General features: G+C 37.6%; 1 protein-coding gene across 10 annotated transcripts in view; it reads left to right on the forward strand.

Moving 5' to 3' along the window:
* LOC132155112 (receptor-type tyrosine-protein phosphatase F-like) overlaps positions 1-16,916 on the forward strand; it is a 279,321-nt gene that overhangs the window by 195,542 nt on the left and 66,863 nt on the right. For 5 of the 10 annotated variants that reach the window (XM_059563911.1, XM_059563914.1, XM_059563913.1 and 2 more), the window contains 6 exons: positions 1,277-1,387; positions 9,209-9,478; positions 10,415-10,996; positions 11,683-11,816; positions 12,655-12,799; positions 15,736-16,041. In XM_059563911.1, the coding sequence (XP_059419894.1) occupies positions 1,277-1,387; positions 9,209-9,478; positions 10,415-10,996; positions 11,683-11,816; positions 12,655-12,799; positions 15,736-16,041 (1,548 nt within the window). Of the gene's footprint in view, positions 1-1,276; positions 1,388-7,257; positions 7,418-9,208; positions 9,479-10,414; positions 10,997-11,682; positions 11,817-12,654; positions 12,800-15,735; positions 16,042-16,916 lie in introns of those variants that run through there. The other 5 variants (XM_059563917.1, XM_059563919.1, XM_059563918.1 and 2 more) reach the window with 2 other exon arrangements.

Genomic DNA, 16,916 nt, shown 5'->3' on the forward strand with positions numbered 1-16,916 from the left:
AAGGTTAGTGGTGCATGTTATTTTTTCCCTGCAGCACTGGGAAGTAGTCAGGGGTAAACTGAAGGTGATAACCTATACTATGTGGTACACCACTGCCTGAGGTAAAAATCTGTGTTATTGCTAGATTAAGAGCCTGGCACATGTCTTTTTAAAGCAAACTCAGTATCTGTGGTTAGGACACCCGGACTGATTATTCATTTGATGTTCATGACTGTTCTAAATACACAACTAGTTAAAAATTTGGACTAATTAAATTTTTTTATGTTTTTGAAAGATGTCTTATATGCTTTCCAAGGCTGCATTTATTTGATTAAAAAAAATACAATAAAAACAGTAATATTGTGAAATATTATTACAATTTAATTTAATATATTTTAAAATGTAGGGTCTTTGGTGTCACATGATCTTTTAGAAATCATTTTAATATGCTTCGTGCTTATTTATTATCAGTTTTTATCTGTTGTAACATTGTAAATGCTGTTACTGTCACTTTTGATCAATTTCCTGTGTTCTTAATAAATCATTATTATAATTTTAAATCATTCTTACCCCAAAGTTGAATGGTAGTGAATGACAAAACATTTAAATGGTTTGAAATAAGATATTTTGAAGAATGTCTTGATTGTTGTTTTACAAAATTGTTTAGCGGTTCTTGGTTTACAGTATTGATAAATATTTCTTGAGCAGCTAATCAGCATATTACAATGATTTCTGAAGGATCATTTGACACTGAAGACTGAAGTATTGGCTGCTTTGCTATCACAGGAATACATAAAAATAAAAATAATAAAATAAATAGCAGCGTATATGTTAAAAGACTAATCCGAAACTGTTCTCATGTGACCATATGAGGCACATTTTTTATCTCTAGTGACCAAACAGGCAGCATAGTTTTGTACGGTATTGATGTTTTGTTCTTTTTGGTGGGTATAAATATGCCACAGCAGTAATAAAGTCATGTGCTGTAGCATAATTGGCTCTGACTCAATGACATTAATATCCCGAAAGCTTTTTCTAATGACAGTGAAAGGCAAATATGTTGAGTTATAGACTCACTCAACCTGCAAAATCAGCTTTATGCATATGTCTTAGGCAGCATTCTAAGCCAATAAACTATATACACAGTGGAACAGGTCTGACATTTAAACGGGGAGTGTTTACTGATGGTCGGCAGTGAAAGTTTGCTCTTTGGTGAGGAAAGTTGCAACAGGGGATTCATAATCTTGTTCATGAATCAAAGAGGTGACTTTTATTCTTTTTTTTTTTCCTTCTTCAGGAGCTCTGCAGATTGAAAACAGCCAGGAATCAGACCAGGGCAAGTACGAATGTGTGGCTACGAACAGCGCTGGGACGCGCTACTCGGCCCCCGCCAATCTTTATGTGCGAGGTAAGAGCCATGCTCCAGGTGCCGCCCCTATCAAAACAACTTCCTCAACAAATGCTTCACACCTTTATTTTGACCATGTTGCAATTTTATTTTGACTTACACACGTGTTGAACTTTGTCTGACATTTCGGAGCCAAGATAAACAAAAGTTGTTGTCCATATCATGCTGGAAACAAAACATTTCCTGCTTTGTTTTGAATTCATAGCAACGGAAGCAAAGGTAAACATGCATATTTCTCGCTGTATATGTTGTGAGAGTAAGACAAAAAGGTTTAATCAACAGTGAGTGCCACAGTAGACACCTGCAGTATTAATACCTGGATTTAAAGGTATAATGGTGTTGAGGCATTGTCTGTGAAACAGAACTCTGGGAGTGCTGTTGTTATGAGTGTCAACCCCTTCAGCTCTTTTCATGCAAGTAATAACAGGGAGCTTATGGCAGGCTGCCAGTATGGCCTCCAGCTAGTGACGTTACGATGCCACCCAGTAGTTGTCACGCAAGAGGTGAAGACTAAGCCTTCTCATGCTTCCTGTCAAACAAACAACCAAAAATGTTTCATACAGTGGGATTAAACGTCAGACGTCATCGTACAACTAAATCATCTAAACACATTGCAATATTATTTTTTCATTATTCTCATTGATTCGATTCTCTTGTGATGAATGTTGATATTTTAAATTATCTATTGAAGATTACCTTATTTATAAATATTTTTTTGTTTAGATTACATTTTTATTATTATTATTATTATTATTATTATTATTATTATATTATTATTTTCTTGATATTGTCTTTTCTTTTTCTGGTAAAATATGATCTGGACATGTTCTTGACAGGTTTGTTGTAACATGTCCAGATCATATTTTACCAGAAAATGAAAAGACAATATTAAAAAAAAAAAAATATATATATATATATATATATATATATATATATATATATATATATGTGTGTGTGTGTGTGTGTGTGTGTGTGTGTATATATATATATATATATATATATATATATATATATATATATATACATTATTATTTATTTTTTTTCAGTCTGTATGACCCTACGTTTCACTAACGTTTCACAGCGAACATGTGCAGCCAAAATAACAGAAACAGGAACTTTTGGAGCTAAATCAACAGCTAACTTCCTCAAAGTTGACAGGTGCATAATGGGTCGCCTTTATCCACATGTCCATCAAAGGCTGGGTATGGGTCCTTGTTTTTAAAGTTGTGTCTGTAAAATGCCTAATCACGCTTTCTCTTCAAGGGTGTTCAGCACAGCATCCTTGTACCATTTCTCAGCCTCCCGTCCCTGCTCAATTATCTGCTTACGCTAGATGACTTGGGTGTCTAAGAGTGCCAGCATGTCAGTAGATCTATGTATTCAATAGCTGCTTCCTTTTTCCCTGGCCTCAGCACTTTTCTGGGAGCTGTCTAAATGCTCTATGACTGTCTCTGTCTCTCATTCTCCCGCCCTTTCCGTCTGTCTGACAGAGGACTATATCACCTGGGAGAATCACAGTCATGTATACTGGCTGTATATGTGAATGCTCATTTGTCAGCCGCTTAGTGAAAAGTTGTCAAACAGTGTCTGCTCTCCTTCCTCTGCTCCTGAAACTGACAACAAATCAAACAGAGTGAAGTGGGCACACACTTTATACCCGCCTGTCTGTTTATTATATCTTGTGTGAATATGTGTGTGGGGGTCCATTTACCTCTGTTCAATATTTAAGAAAATGAATTTTAATATGCTTGTCACTCAGCTAATTTTATATTGTAGCGTTACATTGGCAGTCCTAACAAGCCTTGATTTACATCATATCTTTTATGTGTCAATGTGTGGCAGAATTTGGCCCAGGGCTCTTTTAGAGGATCCCAGTAGTCTCTCAGCCTCACTGGAGACATGGTTATGTATGCTCACATGCATACAGAGACAGCTATCAGAAAATGTTCAATCATTACTAATCATTTGAGTTGAGTGTATAGCAGCAATGTTACTCCTCCAACAAAATTCTAATACTATGTCAGTAATTCTATGCTCTTCCGATCATTGGACTTTTTTTTTGTGGATGTCTGTAAAAACAAAACAAAAAAAAAAGTTTAATTGTGACTTAATGGCCTGGTTTCATAGACAGGGCTTAGCCTAAACCAGGATTAGGCCATAGTTCAATTAGGACATTTAAGTTATTTTTATAAACATGCCTTAGAAAAAAACATTACTGGTGTGCATCTTGAGACAAAACAAAGGCACTGATATATTTTAAGATCAATCAGTACAAGTTTCTTTCATTTGAAACAACTCAGACTTGCATTTTAGTCTAGGACTAGGCTTAAGCCTTGTCTGTGAAACCGGGGGAATAACTCACATCTAAGAATGTATTTCTAACTGTTGCAACTTATTTATTTATTTTTTCATAAATTGTGACTCACAAAATGGACTTTAAGTCTCAGTGACTTTATTTCTCATTATGTGGCTTAATTTCTTTATTTAAACTTTCTTACAATTAATGCTTTATTTTTATTTATTTATTTTTTACTGTGAGGTATAAATAGCCCCCCATACAGTATTTGTTAGAGTTGTTCCGATTCCGATACTAGTATCGGAAATATCACCAATACCACAACAAATTCTGGCACCGGCATCGGCGAGTACATGAACCCATATACCGATCCGATACCATTTTCTTAAACAAGACCTAGTTATGACCGCTAGCTTTGCCTAACCGCTGCACGGTTCTTCTTCGCTGCTCAGAATGCATTGCAAACACAAGAAGTTGTGCTGTGTTGCCACAAGCAACCCCTGTTTAGAGCAGCGAAGAAGAAATGAAAACGCGTTAACAGCACTGATCTATATATGACTGGATCGCTCATCGCGTTCTAAACTGCCAACAGACAGTGAAGCCACTTCTATATTATAGATCAGTGGTTAGCAGTATGTCCGCTGTTTAGCAATATTTCAGACTGGACCAACCAGACAGTAAAACGGCAACTAGGGATGCCACAAGTACTGGCACTTCACTACCAAGTCGGTGCTGAAAATGTAAAAATGTGACGATACCAGCGTCTTTGTACCAGTAGTAAGTTACCGACCGAAGTGTATTCGGTACCCGCAGCTGCGTTAAGTCACTTCCGTGTTAGTCTAAGCGCAGGGCTCCAGACTGTAGCCGAATATATACAAGTGTCTTTGAATATTAAACTGCAAAATACTATTTAAATATTACTCCTGCAAATTGTACATCTCTGTGGGTGACGGGCACAGATGCGCGGGAGCTCGCTGTTTTGTAGTCTCTGCCGTGTGTCACTATATGAGGACACGAACGCATAAACCGTCACTTCATGAGAATTTACCGTTTCATTTGAGAAAACTGTCATATCATAAACACAGACACTCAAAGATCTTCATGGCAACCCATCAAAATAAATGTTCGATTTAATGTGAGTAAATTGACTATATATTAAGCTACTGTTGTAGCCTACAGTAGATTTAGCTATGTCTCTATATAGTAATAATAATACGTCTCTATTAATAATAATAATTGTGCCTAGACGGTTGCATGTTTTTTACTTGTTTTGTTGTAAAGAGATTATCTGATTAATATATATATATATATTTATATTCCTAGACTTATTTGTTGCAGTTTTTTATACAGTTATATTGTAAAACTAAAATACCTTTTTTAGTTTGCGGTGTTAGATTTTTGGCTGCATTTGAAGTTCTTTTTTTCGCTTAAGAAAATAAATAATATTACTGTTAAATTCATGTCAGATAATAAAAATACTGTAATAAATACAGTAGTTCACCATGTATTTGTTCATGTTTTATTAAGGGATAAGTCTGAAGCACACCATAAAATAATTATTTCAAAATAGCAATTTACACAGGGCTAGTAGTATATACAGCTGTATATACAGATACACACCCAGGTATCGGATCAGTACTCGGTATCGGCCGATACCCTGAGCCCAGGTATCGGAATCGGTCTCGGGAAGAGAAAAAGGGTATCGGAACATCTCTAGTATTTGTTCCACAAAAGTTTAGTGTTAATAAGAGAAAATGAGACTTTCTGTAACCTAACTGACTATCTTAAATTAATATCCGTCATTAACCATTATTAATGTGTTTGTGTTTCCTATAAAAATGCAGTGATTTCTTTCTTTCACATTTATCTTGTAATAGGCTTATATTTACCTTGAACATTGTAAACCTACAAGATGTGTGAGATATATGGTATATACAAATCTAACTTTATTAAATGTTATGATTTAGGTGTGTCTTTCTGTCTTTGTTAAAGTTTCCATTGCATTTTTCTAACTGCCATGAAATGTGTTTCCATGTTCTTTTGTCTCCCATTTGTCTCTGTCTTTCAATTTCATCTCTATATCACTTGGTCAAACTATCACCTCATGTCTAAGACCCTCGGGGAGGTTGGTTCTTTTCAGTTGTAACTGCTTCTTGCAGACCTCAACCCTGGATCCCTCTTTAATCAGAAACCCTTGTTATCCATCACTCCCTCTGCTATGTTACCCTTCATCTATCTGTTAGGCTTAATGTGTCCTGTCAGGTGGTTTGCATGAGCCTGATACTCCATGACATAGGGGCTGCTTTCACAGATTACATCTGGTGCTGGATTAAAATGGATAGCAATGTTATTTAATCCAAACTAGTATAAATCTGTGTAAAACAACCACCTTAAATTTTACAAACAGTCAATTATAATAATAGTTGTTATTTTTTGATCTCAGTTATTTAATTTAATTTAAAACCTCTTTTTTTCTGTCACCATGCATGTATGCTAGCATCTCCTATAACCTTACTGAGTCCCTTGCATGAATACCATTAACCTGAATGAGTGTGATTGTGTTCTCTACAGACATTGAATAATAAATTGGATAATTTTATGTTTATCTTATAATAGGCATGTATTTACCTTTACCATAGTAAGCCTACAGTATATATCAGGGTTGTCAAACTCAGTTCCTGGAGGGCTGGAGCCCTGCAGAGTTTTATTCCAACCCTGCTCCAACATACATACCAAGTAGTTTTTTAAAGAGGTCTGTAGGACTTGATTAGTTGGATCAGGTGTGTTTAATTAGGGTTGAATTTAATCTTTGCAGGGCTCTGGCCCTCTAGAAATTGAGTTTGACACCGCTGGTATATGATATGTGGTAGAAAAAATTTTGTGTGTGTGTGTGTGTTTTATTTGATTGTGTCTCTGTCTTTGTTATAGATTCCATTGCATTTTTTGAACTGCTATGAAATGATTTATAAATGTCTTTTCATGTTCTCTTGTCTCTCATTTGTCTGTCTTTCAATTTCATCTCCATCATATAACCTGCTCGAACTGTCACCTCATATAGTAATCCCTCGAGGAGGTTGGTTCTTTTCAGTCTTACCACATCCTGCAGACCTCAGACTGGATCCCTCTTTAATAGAGACCCTTGTTATCAATCTTACTCCCTCTACTCTAGCAATGTTAGCAATGGTTTATAATAATATTTGTTAATGATAATATCTTTTAATTTAATTTAAAATGTAATTTAATTTAATATAATTTAATTTAATTTAAAGTTTCACATTATCCTTCAGAAATCATTATTATATGCTGATTTGGTGTTTAAGAAATTTTTATTTATTTTTTTATTGTTATCAGTGTTACAAATCCAGGTTATGCTGCTTAATTTTTTGGCTTCTTTGAACAAAAGGTGTGAAAAACAGCATTTTTTTGAAATGGAAATATTTTTTTATCATTTATAAATGTATTTTCTGTCACAATGAACATGCAGTGATACATTACTTAAAAATGTATCTTATAATAGGTATTTATTGTAAACATGCAATTATAAACATACAGTTTGTGTGTATAATATTGTGTCTCTGTCTTTGTTAGACATTCCATTGCATTTTTCTAGCTGCCATAAAACTATTTACAAATCTTTTTTTTCATGTTCTTGTCTCCCATTTGTCTCTGTCTTTCAATCTCATCTCCATATCACTTGGTCAAACTCGCACCTCATGTCTTAGACCCTCGAGAAGGTTGGTTCTTTTCAGTTGTAACTGCTTCTTGCAGACCTCAACCCTGGATCCCTCTTTAATCAGAGACCCTTGTTATCCATCACTCCCTCTGCTATGTTACCCTTCATCTATCTGTTCAGGCTTAATGTGTCCTGTCAGGTGGTTTGCATGAGCCTGATACTCCATGAAGTGGGGGCTGCTTTAAAACTAAAAGTTTTTATTTGTTAGTTTTAAATATTGTGAAATAATCTAATTTAATTTAATTTAATTTAATTTAATTACTCTTTTTTTTGTCTTCTTTTTTTTTTTTTGTGGTCAGGTTCAAGTGTCAGTTTAATTCCACAATGCATGTATGGTTTTGCTTATGAATAGAAACTCTTTCAACCAACCTGCTTCCCATTACCTGAAGCTTTATAATAGAAATATCACCATTTTACTTCTGCTGTATTACCCACACTGACTTTCCATTCATACTTCAAATCATTGTAACCATATGCCCATGTCCATAGTCATGGTTTGTCAGTGTCACAGAGTTCCCAGGAAATCAATAAAGTTAATATTTGTATTTCTCAGACATGCTATTGCTACTGTAATTTCTTTGCAACAGTTGACTTAAAGTACTTTGAATTTCACATTGGCTAATTCAAAGAAAAAATGCTCAAGACTATCATTTTGGCTTTACAGTGCAAACATAATGAGGAGAATAACAAGCTTGGTCGCTGTGTATATCTGAAAATAAAATGAGAGCGCATAGTCGAGAATCCAATTTCAGGAGGACCTGTGCAAAAACCAATTATTGCCTATGCCATTTGTTCATAGACTGACATGAGACAGTGGGTCATTAACACAAACTGGAAGAGTCTGTTTAATGTGCTGCTGTTTTATAGTCCTATTTTGGGAGAATAGGAGAAAAAAGGTCTCTCCTGCTTGTGCTATTTGTAAATTGTCCAGCATTAGCATCCCCAGTGATGGCCACCAGCTACAATTCTGAGCACTGCACAATAGAGACCGAAACACATCCTAGTATTTGCATTGATAACAGAGTACACCTTGAGCTTGGCCTCGAGCAGTCGAGTCCGTTAATATCAAAGCAGGTTTGAATTCCATTCAGACTCTCTCCTCACCATCTCTGCACGGTGTCAGCAGGTTCCTTTTCGTCTCCATGGGAACCTGTTTTAATGTCAGGTTTATCTGCATATCGGAGACTCAAAAAAAAGAAGAGCCCAGTGAACAATGCATCTCCCACAAGGTCTCAGACAGGTTCCTGAATCCAGACAGGACTGAGCAACAACAGACCAAGGTCTCCGTGTCACAGGGTGATGAACTGACGGAGAAAACTCACATCCTGCAATGCCTCAGCAAGGATGTTTTCGTTTATTTTTCTCCTCAAATCCACAATTCAATAAAGCTCCCCACTGGCATTAATTTGAATTTCTCACTACATAAGAAATACCATTACGATGCCTTCTTCACCCTTCCCCCTGCACATATTGGTTTATCGCCCTCTTCTGCACATATGTGTGAGCCAAAATATTGACTTCCTGCTTCCAGTTGTTAAGCTTCAGGCTTTAACAAATGGAAAAAGTGACAGCTTGTCCCTTGAAACAAATTAGTTTGACCCGTCAGCTCAAATTCATGTTAGTTTGTTCATGTTAGTGACATAGCCCTAGTAATGAAACTAGAGATTTAGTAATCACAATAGATTTTCCCGTGTATATGGTCTTTTCCAAACTGTTTTTGTATAAAATGTTGACATAAGACTACAAAATACTACCTGTTGAAACTCACCCTGGATGTTCTTCTCTCTGGTAGTACGGCGAGTGCCGCCCCGTTTCTCTATCCCACCTACCAATCAAGAGGTGATGCCAGGGGGCAGTGTCAACCTCACCTGTGTAGCGGTAGGTGCCCCCATGCCCTATGTCAAATGGATGGCTGGTGAGGTGGAGCTCACCAAGGATGAGGAGATGCCCGTGGGACGCAATGTCCTGGAGCTCACCAACATCCGTCAGTCGGCCAACTACACCTGCGTGGCTATTTCATCTCTCGGTATGATTGAGGCAACCGCACAAGTTTCTGTCAAAGGTAAGACCCCTGAAAGAGTGATCTCTCCACCAAAAAAATATTTTGCCTGCAATAATAATTTACATTAAAGGCCCAGGTATACTTGGTGCATTGAGCACACAAACCATTAAAAGTACACTCAGTTGATGTGACTGAAGAGTGTGTACTACCTGCAGTAGTCGATCTTTTTTTTGAATGCTGAAATCAATTGAGTATGCGCTCCAAGGACTGTGCATGGACATCAGTGGATGACAGAAATGATGGCACTCGGACTGGCCTTGAGCCGGAGAAAAATGTGTACAAGGAAAGTGTACTTTAGGTTTTAGACCAGGTATCTGTATTAAGAACATAAATTGGTTCATTTCGTTAGATTTTCTGTAGATTTAAAGATTCTGTAGACACTCTTGTTTTACCCAAGACCCTAAACAGGTGGTCAGATACTAGAAAAAGTTCTTATCTAACTGCAACCCTAAGATTCTGTGCAGCTGTTTGGTACGTCTGGCAAATACATACAAAGAAAAAACGTGGACACTTGCTCTCTGTTGACTGAGCTTTAGGGACTTCCCACGTTTTACTGTGGGCTCTGAGAAAATGAAAATCTTTAGATTATTCTGAGCATGTGTTTACCCAGACCAGATGTCTGGAGCTGTATTATTGCGGCTGGTCCCACAAGACAACGCCGAGTCCTGCCAAACTTGCACTTTGCACTTCACAAATCAATATGGACTTGGAGAATGTCACCGACATTTATCTGGAGTCCAGCCACAAATCTCAAAGACACAATGACAAGGCGGGACCAGCTGCCTTTCTGTGAATCACCAGAATACAAGACTTTCTTCTTTCTCATTTTGTCTTACATTGCCTGTCTTTCTCTATTTTAGGAGTGCACTGTGTAGGCAGCTTAGCCTACGTACACTGTCATCTGTTTAATTTCCTTTCTTATTGTTTGATCCTCAGCTCTCCCAAAGCCTCCTACATCTCTAATTGTGACGGAAACCACAGCTACAAGTGTTACACTGACATGGGATTCTGGAAACCCTGAACCTGTGTCTTACTACATTATCCAGTACCGGGCCAAGACATCGGACACCAACTTCCAAGAAGTGGATGGTGTTGCCACCACACGTTACAGCATTGGTGGTCTCAGCCCTTATTCTGAGTACGAGTTCCACATCATGGCGGTCAACAACATTGGTCGTGGGCCTCCCAGCGACCCAGTTGAGACACGGACGGGTGAGCAAGCACCTTCCTCCCCACCACTGCATGTCCAGGCACGTATGCTGAGTGCCAGCACCATGCTGGTGCAGTGGGAACCGCCGGAGGAACCTAATGGTCAGATTAGAGGCTATCGCATCTATTACACATCTGACCTGGATGCGCCTCTCAGTGCCTGGCAGAAACACAACACGGACGACAGCCGTCTCACCACCATCTCAAACCTGATCCCCGACATCACCTACAGCCTGCGTGTGTTGGGCTTTACATCTGTAGGGGACGGTCCCCCATCTGATGTGTTGCAGGTCAAAACACAACAAGGAGGTAATTTTTGGCGTTAATGAATAAATACATTGATGCTTTTAGAAAGGGCTGGGTAAAAAATATATTTTTTGCTGTCCAGTCATGATGTCGCATGCAATAATTTGTTGCATGATCAGTGTAGTCTGATTCATTAACAAGAGACTCGTATGAACTGGTTCTTTTTAGTGAATCAAAAACATACTGTACAGTGTGACCATTATAGTCTGACTTGTGAAAAATTACTCTCATTAATAGGTTATTTTTAGTGAATTCAATTATACAACGCAACCTCTTCTGGTTAATAAATATATTAACATATTATATGACAGATGGATTGGGCCCTGTAGGTATTTTTTATATTGTGCATATTTTTGTAATATACCAAATTTTCTTCATATCATTTAATCAAGTCAAGTCAAGTCTGCTTTATTGTCAATTCCACATGTACAGTACATACATACAGAGAATTGAAATTGCGTTACTCTCAGACCCATGGTGCATACAAATAACACTACAGTAGAGCCTAAAAATCAATCAGCAAAAGCTTGGAAATAATTATTTTTTAGAATCAAAATTGACACTAAATTTGAGTGTCAATGTTTATCAATGCCCAGCCCTAATCTTGCATAGTTTATTTTCATTTGACTACCATAACAATACTTATGCATCTGTTGTCGCTAAAATCTCTTTATCTATTGAATTTCAAGTACCTGCTCAGCCTTCCAACTTTGAGGCTGAAGCAGAGCTTGATACGCGGATCCAGCTATCTTGGCTATGGCCAGTTCAGGACCCCATCATCAAATATGAGCTGCTATATTGGGAGGCTGACTCAGAGAACAAGGTATCACGCCAGTGCTTGTTTCTGCCCGATTCATTCAGAATTACAAGCAGACCAGATACTGAATGTATGCAGCTGTTGCTGTGGGCCATGGATACAAATGAAAGATATCCGAAAATGGCATTTCACAGAATGACTGCAGGCAAAAGTCTGCAGTCAGTTGATAGAATTAGAATTAGATTATGCAAAAACAGAATGTATTTATCAATGCTCACATTGAGATCAGATGTCTTATGCACACTCATCGTGATAGCCACCAGTTTGTCTGTATGCTTATAAAGCACATCTCAGTGTTTTTGTGAAAAACTTCTGTGCCCACTCCATTCATCTTAAAAAGAATAATGAGAAAAATATGTAGATTTCTTCATTTAACTGATACTTACAGAGAAAAACATACCAGCCTACAATATTAGCTGTTAAAAGTTTGCTGATAAATAATAACTGAAAACTGCATGTTCTGTCACTTGTCACATTTTTGTTGAATAATGTAAATTCATGCTTTGTGAAAACATACTGAAATGTAAGCCATTATTTATTCAAAATCTCTCTCTTCACGATCTGGTGCACACATAAGTGCAGCGCAGTATGCATGCTTAACAACATATAAGGAGAACAGAGTGGAGTTCATGTTGAATAAACTGTTATTGCGGTAGATTTTAATTAAACATAAAAAAACAATAGCATATGCATAGATGAATGGTTCACAAATAAGGTCAATAACATGCCATTATAAAACAAACATAGTGGATTTTAATTTCATTCTGACTTTAAAATAAACGTCTACAAGGCCAAGTAAAGATACTAAGAGATGGTTATGGAGATTTTGATGTTTCCTCTTCAGATTCATGTCACCTTCGACCCTGCTGGCTCATATGCTGTTGAAGGTCTGAAGCCGGACACTCTTTATAAATTCTCCTTGGCGGCCCGCTCTGAAATGGGGTTAGGGGTCTTTACTCAACCCATCGAAGCCAGGACCGCCCAGTCCAGTAAGTGTCTCTTGTCAACTAACCTAAACTTGTCCCCAATGGACAAACCACTTTTTCCCTTCCTTCCTCAAGCTATTGTCTACAGTCTCCACCATTAATTCTCTTACACCTCTAAGCCAGGGAATACCTTTATACACTGACAATGGCAAAAGGTACGTTCAGTGTCTGCTTGTGCCTTTGTCATCGTTATTTTGGTTTATAGGCTATTGATGTGATTTGTTATTGCTTCTATGTTAAAAGCCAGAGAAGTGAAGCCTAGTCAAGTTGAAGCACTACATCTGTGCTAAATTTAACGCTCTGCTTGCATATAACCTAACCTTTCTCATTTGCACCCACATATCAAAAGACAATGTTCAGAGAATATATAACAAAATTCACAGTCATATCACAGTAACAGAGTACTTCCTTTCCATCATGTTCTCCTAGAGACTGTCTATCACCTCCTCCAGGACTCAAAAAGACCCTTTGATCGTTGAGTTTTGTGTCAGGACCCCCCCCAAAAAAAAAACTTAAAATCTGTCGACATGTTCAGCTACGGCTGCAGTATTTTTGTCACCTGCAGCATCAGGCGTTTGTAGTGGCTCTCCCACAGTTGTCAGATTAAGGACCACCTGATGAGAGACGCCTCTTGCTCAATCCCACCGTGGGCGCCAAGAACGGTGCGATGTCACCAAACTGCTCTGGTTGTTAACAAAGGAATGCGAGCATGTTAAAATATCCCAGCGTACATTTTTCTTCTTCTTCTTATTCCCCTCAGCCATATTTCTTTTCTTTCTTATTTAATTACTATTATTTATTTATATTACGCATTTATGTTTATCATATATAACTGCATGAATGAATGCCATTTAGCTTTTTTGATCCTTGTAAAATGTTGTTGTGCTATTGTCGTAATTTTTTTATGCCTCTGGACTGTGCTGTGTTGTGCAGAAACATTTAATTCGGTAACTCACCTGATCTTCATGCCTCTCAGAATTAATTAAATATGCCTTGCTGGTGCTGCGCTTATCTCAGCCACTCAGAAGTGGCACCAAGCCTGCCAAAAGAAGCTAGCGGCACATGTTATTGTAGGCAGGATGGTCGAGGATGCTCTCAAACGTGTCAGCTGCCACACTCACTGACACTTGGATCTCTGACAAATGGGGGGCTGTTGTCTCCCAGCCAATAGGCTGACTGAGAATGTGTGAACGCCTGTTAAAAAACGATGGCCTTTCCCATGCTTGTCAACACATAGAAGCCCCTTTCACACTGCACGTCCGACCCGGCATATTGCCGGAACATTGCCGGGTCGCCTTCTGTGTGAAAGCAACCACGTCCCGGGATTGATTCCGGCATTGAACCCGTGTCGGGGACCTAGTAACATTGCCGGGTTCAACCCGGGACGAGCGCTGTGTGAACAAAAGCCAGATCTAATGCCGTGTCGAAGTGATGACGCGCGTTATGGCGCGACTCTTTTACCGGCTGTTTTGAAGGAAGATCAACATTCGCGACGAAAAAATATGTGCAAACTGTAATGAAGCAGAGATCAGTTTGTTCCTCACTTTCCGCGCTGACGCCGAGATCGTTCGCTTGCTTCAGTGAAAGTATGACGTTGACGTTCCTAACGTTTTCGACTCGTACATTACACGTCACACCCTGATGTCACGTGTCGTTACGGGATCTTTACGGGTTGTGTGTGAAAGCACGCACATATCCCGGGTAATCACTGGCAGTGTGAAAGTGCAACATCTAGCAACCCGGGAACAATTGCCGGGACACTTTACCCGTGTATTTGCTGGAATGGCAGTCTGAAAGGGGCTAAAGAGAGAAAGGCAGTAAACGGCTGTGACTTACTGATCGCTGTGACCAGGGTGAGAAATTAACACACACCACCAGCCAAATGAGAATACTTTTAGGTATGTTTTTTTGGAAAAAGTCTCTTATATCTATTTGATCAAAAATGCAGTGAAAACAGTGAAATATTATTACAATTTAAAATACATTTTAAAAAATATTAGAATTTTACAATTAGTAATGTATACAATTAGACAGTAGTTATTTTTTCTTGTAGTTATTTTCCATAGTTATTTTCAGCAGCCATTACTCCAGTGTCACATGATCCTTCAAAAATAATTCTAATATGCTGATTTGGTGTTCAAAACTTTTTTCTTATTATTACCAATGAAAAAAAAGTGCTGCTTAATATTTCGTGTAAACCCGTGGATTTTTTTCTTCAAAATAACAAAAAAATTGTAATTAACATTTTTTGTTATAATATAAAAGTATTATTCATTTTGGTCAATTAATTTATTAAACTAAATAAATAAATAAAATAAAACACATAAAATTAACTGTCCCCAAAGTTTCTGGTAGTGTACAGTTTATTTACTGTATATTTATTTTTAATAATTTCAAAAAGATAACCCAACACATCAACTTTAGAGCTTATCCAAACCAATATTTTAATAGACTATAATGTAAAATAAAACAGCAAAAAAAAAAAAAATATTCAGTTTTGTGCATTTTTTCAGTTTCACATACATAAAGTTATTTTGAAAAATAATAATAAAATAAATGAATAATAATACTATTAAAATAAATTATAAAAAATTTGAGTGAGAATAGTTAGTATTACACCCTGGTTGTGTCTTAGCATCATTTGCAGATGGTTGTGCCAAGCAGTACTGCATTTTTCAGTTTTTTTATCACAGCAAAGAAAAAAAAAAAAAAAATATATATATATATATATATATATATATATATATATATATATAAAATTTAAATGGCTTCTAAGTCATGAAATCAGTTTAAAATTTCTTATTTGAAATTAGACACAAATACAACACTAAATATGACATTCTCTATTGTTGTGCCAACCTCTCAGTCCAGAAGCAAGCTTGCTTTAAGTTGTTTAATTTTGCTTGATGTCCTCCCCATTGCCTTGCCCCCTCCTGCAGCCCCCTCTGCCCCCCCTCAAGACGTGCACCTGCTCAGTCTGAGCTCCACCAGCATCAAGGTGAGTTGGGTGGCTCCGCCCGCCGCTAGTCGCCATGGCACTATTGTGCGCTACACAGTCAGCTACCAAGCAGTGAACGGTGAAGACACTGAGCGCCATGAGGTACCGGACATTGGAGCGGATGCCAGCAGCTGTGTGCTGGAGGGGATGGAGAAGTGGACGGAGTATCAGGTGTGGGTGAGAGCACACACGGATGTGGGCCCTGGCCCAGAGAGCACAGCTGTGCGTATCCGTACCAACGAGGACGGTAGGTCTGAACTAGCCTATGTGGACTGATAATGTTGGGCTGCTATCTTTCCCTTCCCTTTTTCCAACAATTGTATTTACCTTCTTTTAAGAATGGCTAACAATTATTTCTATTCTTGACTGGAATAGACTCCCACCAGAATTAAAAGATACAGTATCCTCCATGAGTTAGTTTCAAAAGGATTTACTTTAGGTCCTACAGTCTGAAGTGCTTGTGACTTAATTTCCTTGTTCATCAAATGGTGTGTATAATCAGTACTTAAGTCATACTTTAAATATTTCAAGGCTAGAAGGTCATACTGATATAAGTGAACTTGCTTATAACCTTGCTTATTTGAAGAAACCAATATATGTAACCTAACCTTGAGTGAACCTTGACCTGAAAGCTGTGTCTTCTCCTTAAAAGATGACTGAACTTGGTAGATGGAGCATTACCTTTTAATTCTAACTATATAAGCGAGATGGGAGCAATATCACAGACACATCCTTTTTAAGCACCGTTAAATTAGTGGACCAAGCTTAGAGTCATCTTATCATAGAAAGATGGTCTAATTGTCATGTACTGTACTTTAATCAAGCAACAGACACAGCTTTCCAGAACATACAGCTGTTAACCATATTGTTTCAGATTTGGATTTAGGGGATCCCCAGAGGGCTGTAAGTTTTATCAGAAATACAAGATAAATATGCATATTTATAAAAGAAAGAAACAGAGAAATCACTATTTATTTCATTACAAATTATTTCTATTTTAAATAAATTTGTTTTGGCTTTAGTTAATTGATTTGAACAATAATTTAACAACATGTTGTAAATACTAGCATATCATGATTACTATTTTTCTCACATAAGCCGCGTTTCCACCGCAGGAACTTT

This window comes from Carassius carassius, chromosome 12 (genome assembly GCF_963082965.1).
Source record: "Carassius carassius chromosome 12, fCarCar2.1, whole genome shotgun sequence".
Classification (NCBI taxonomy): domain Eukaryota; kingdom Metazoa; phylum Chordata; class Actinopteri; order Cypriniformes; family Cyprinidae; genus Carassius; species Carassius carassius.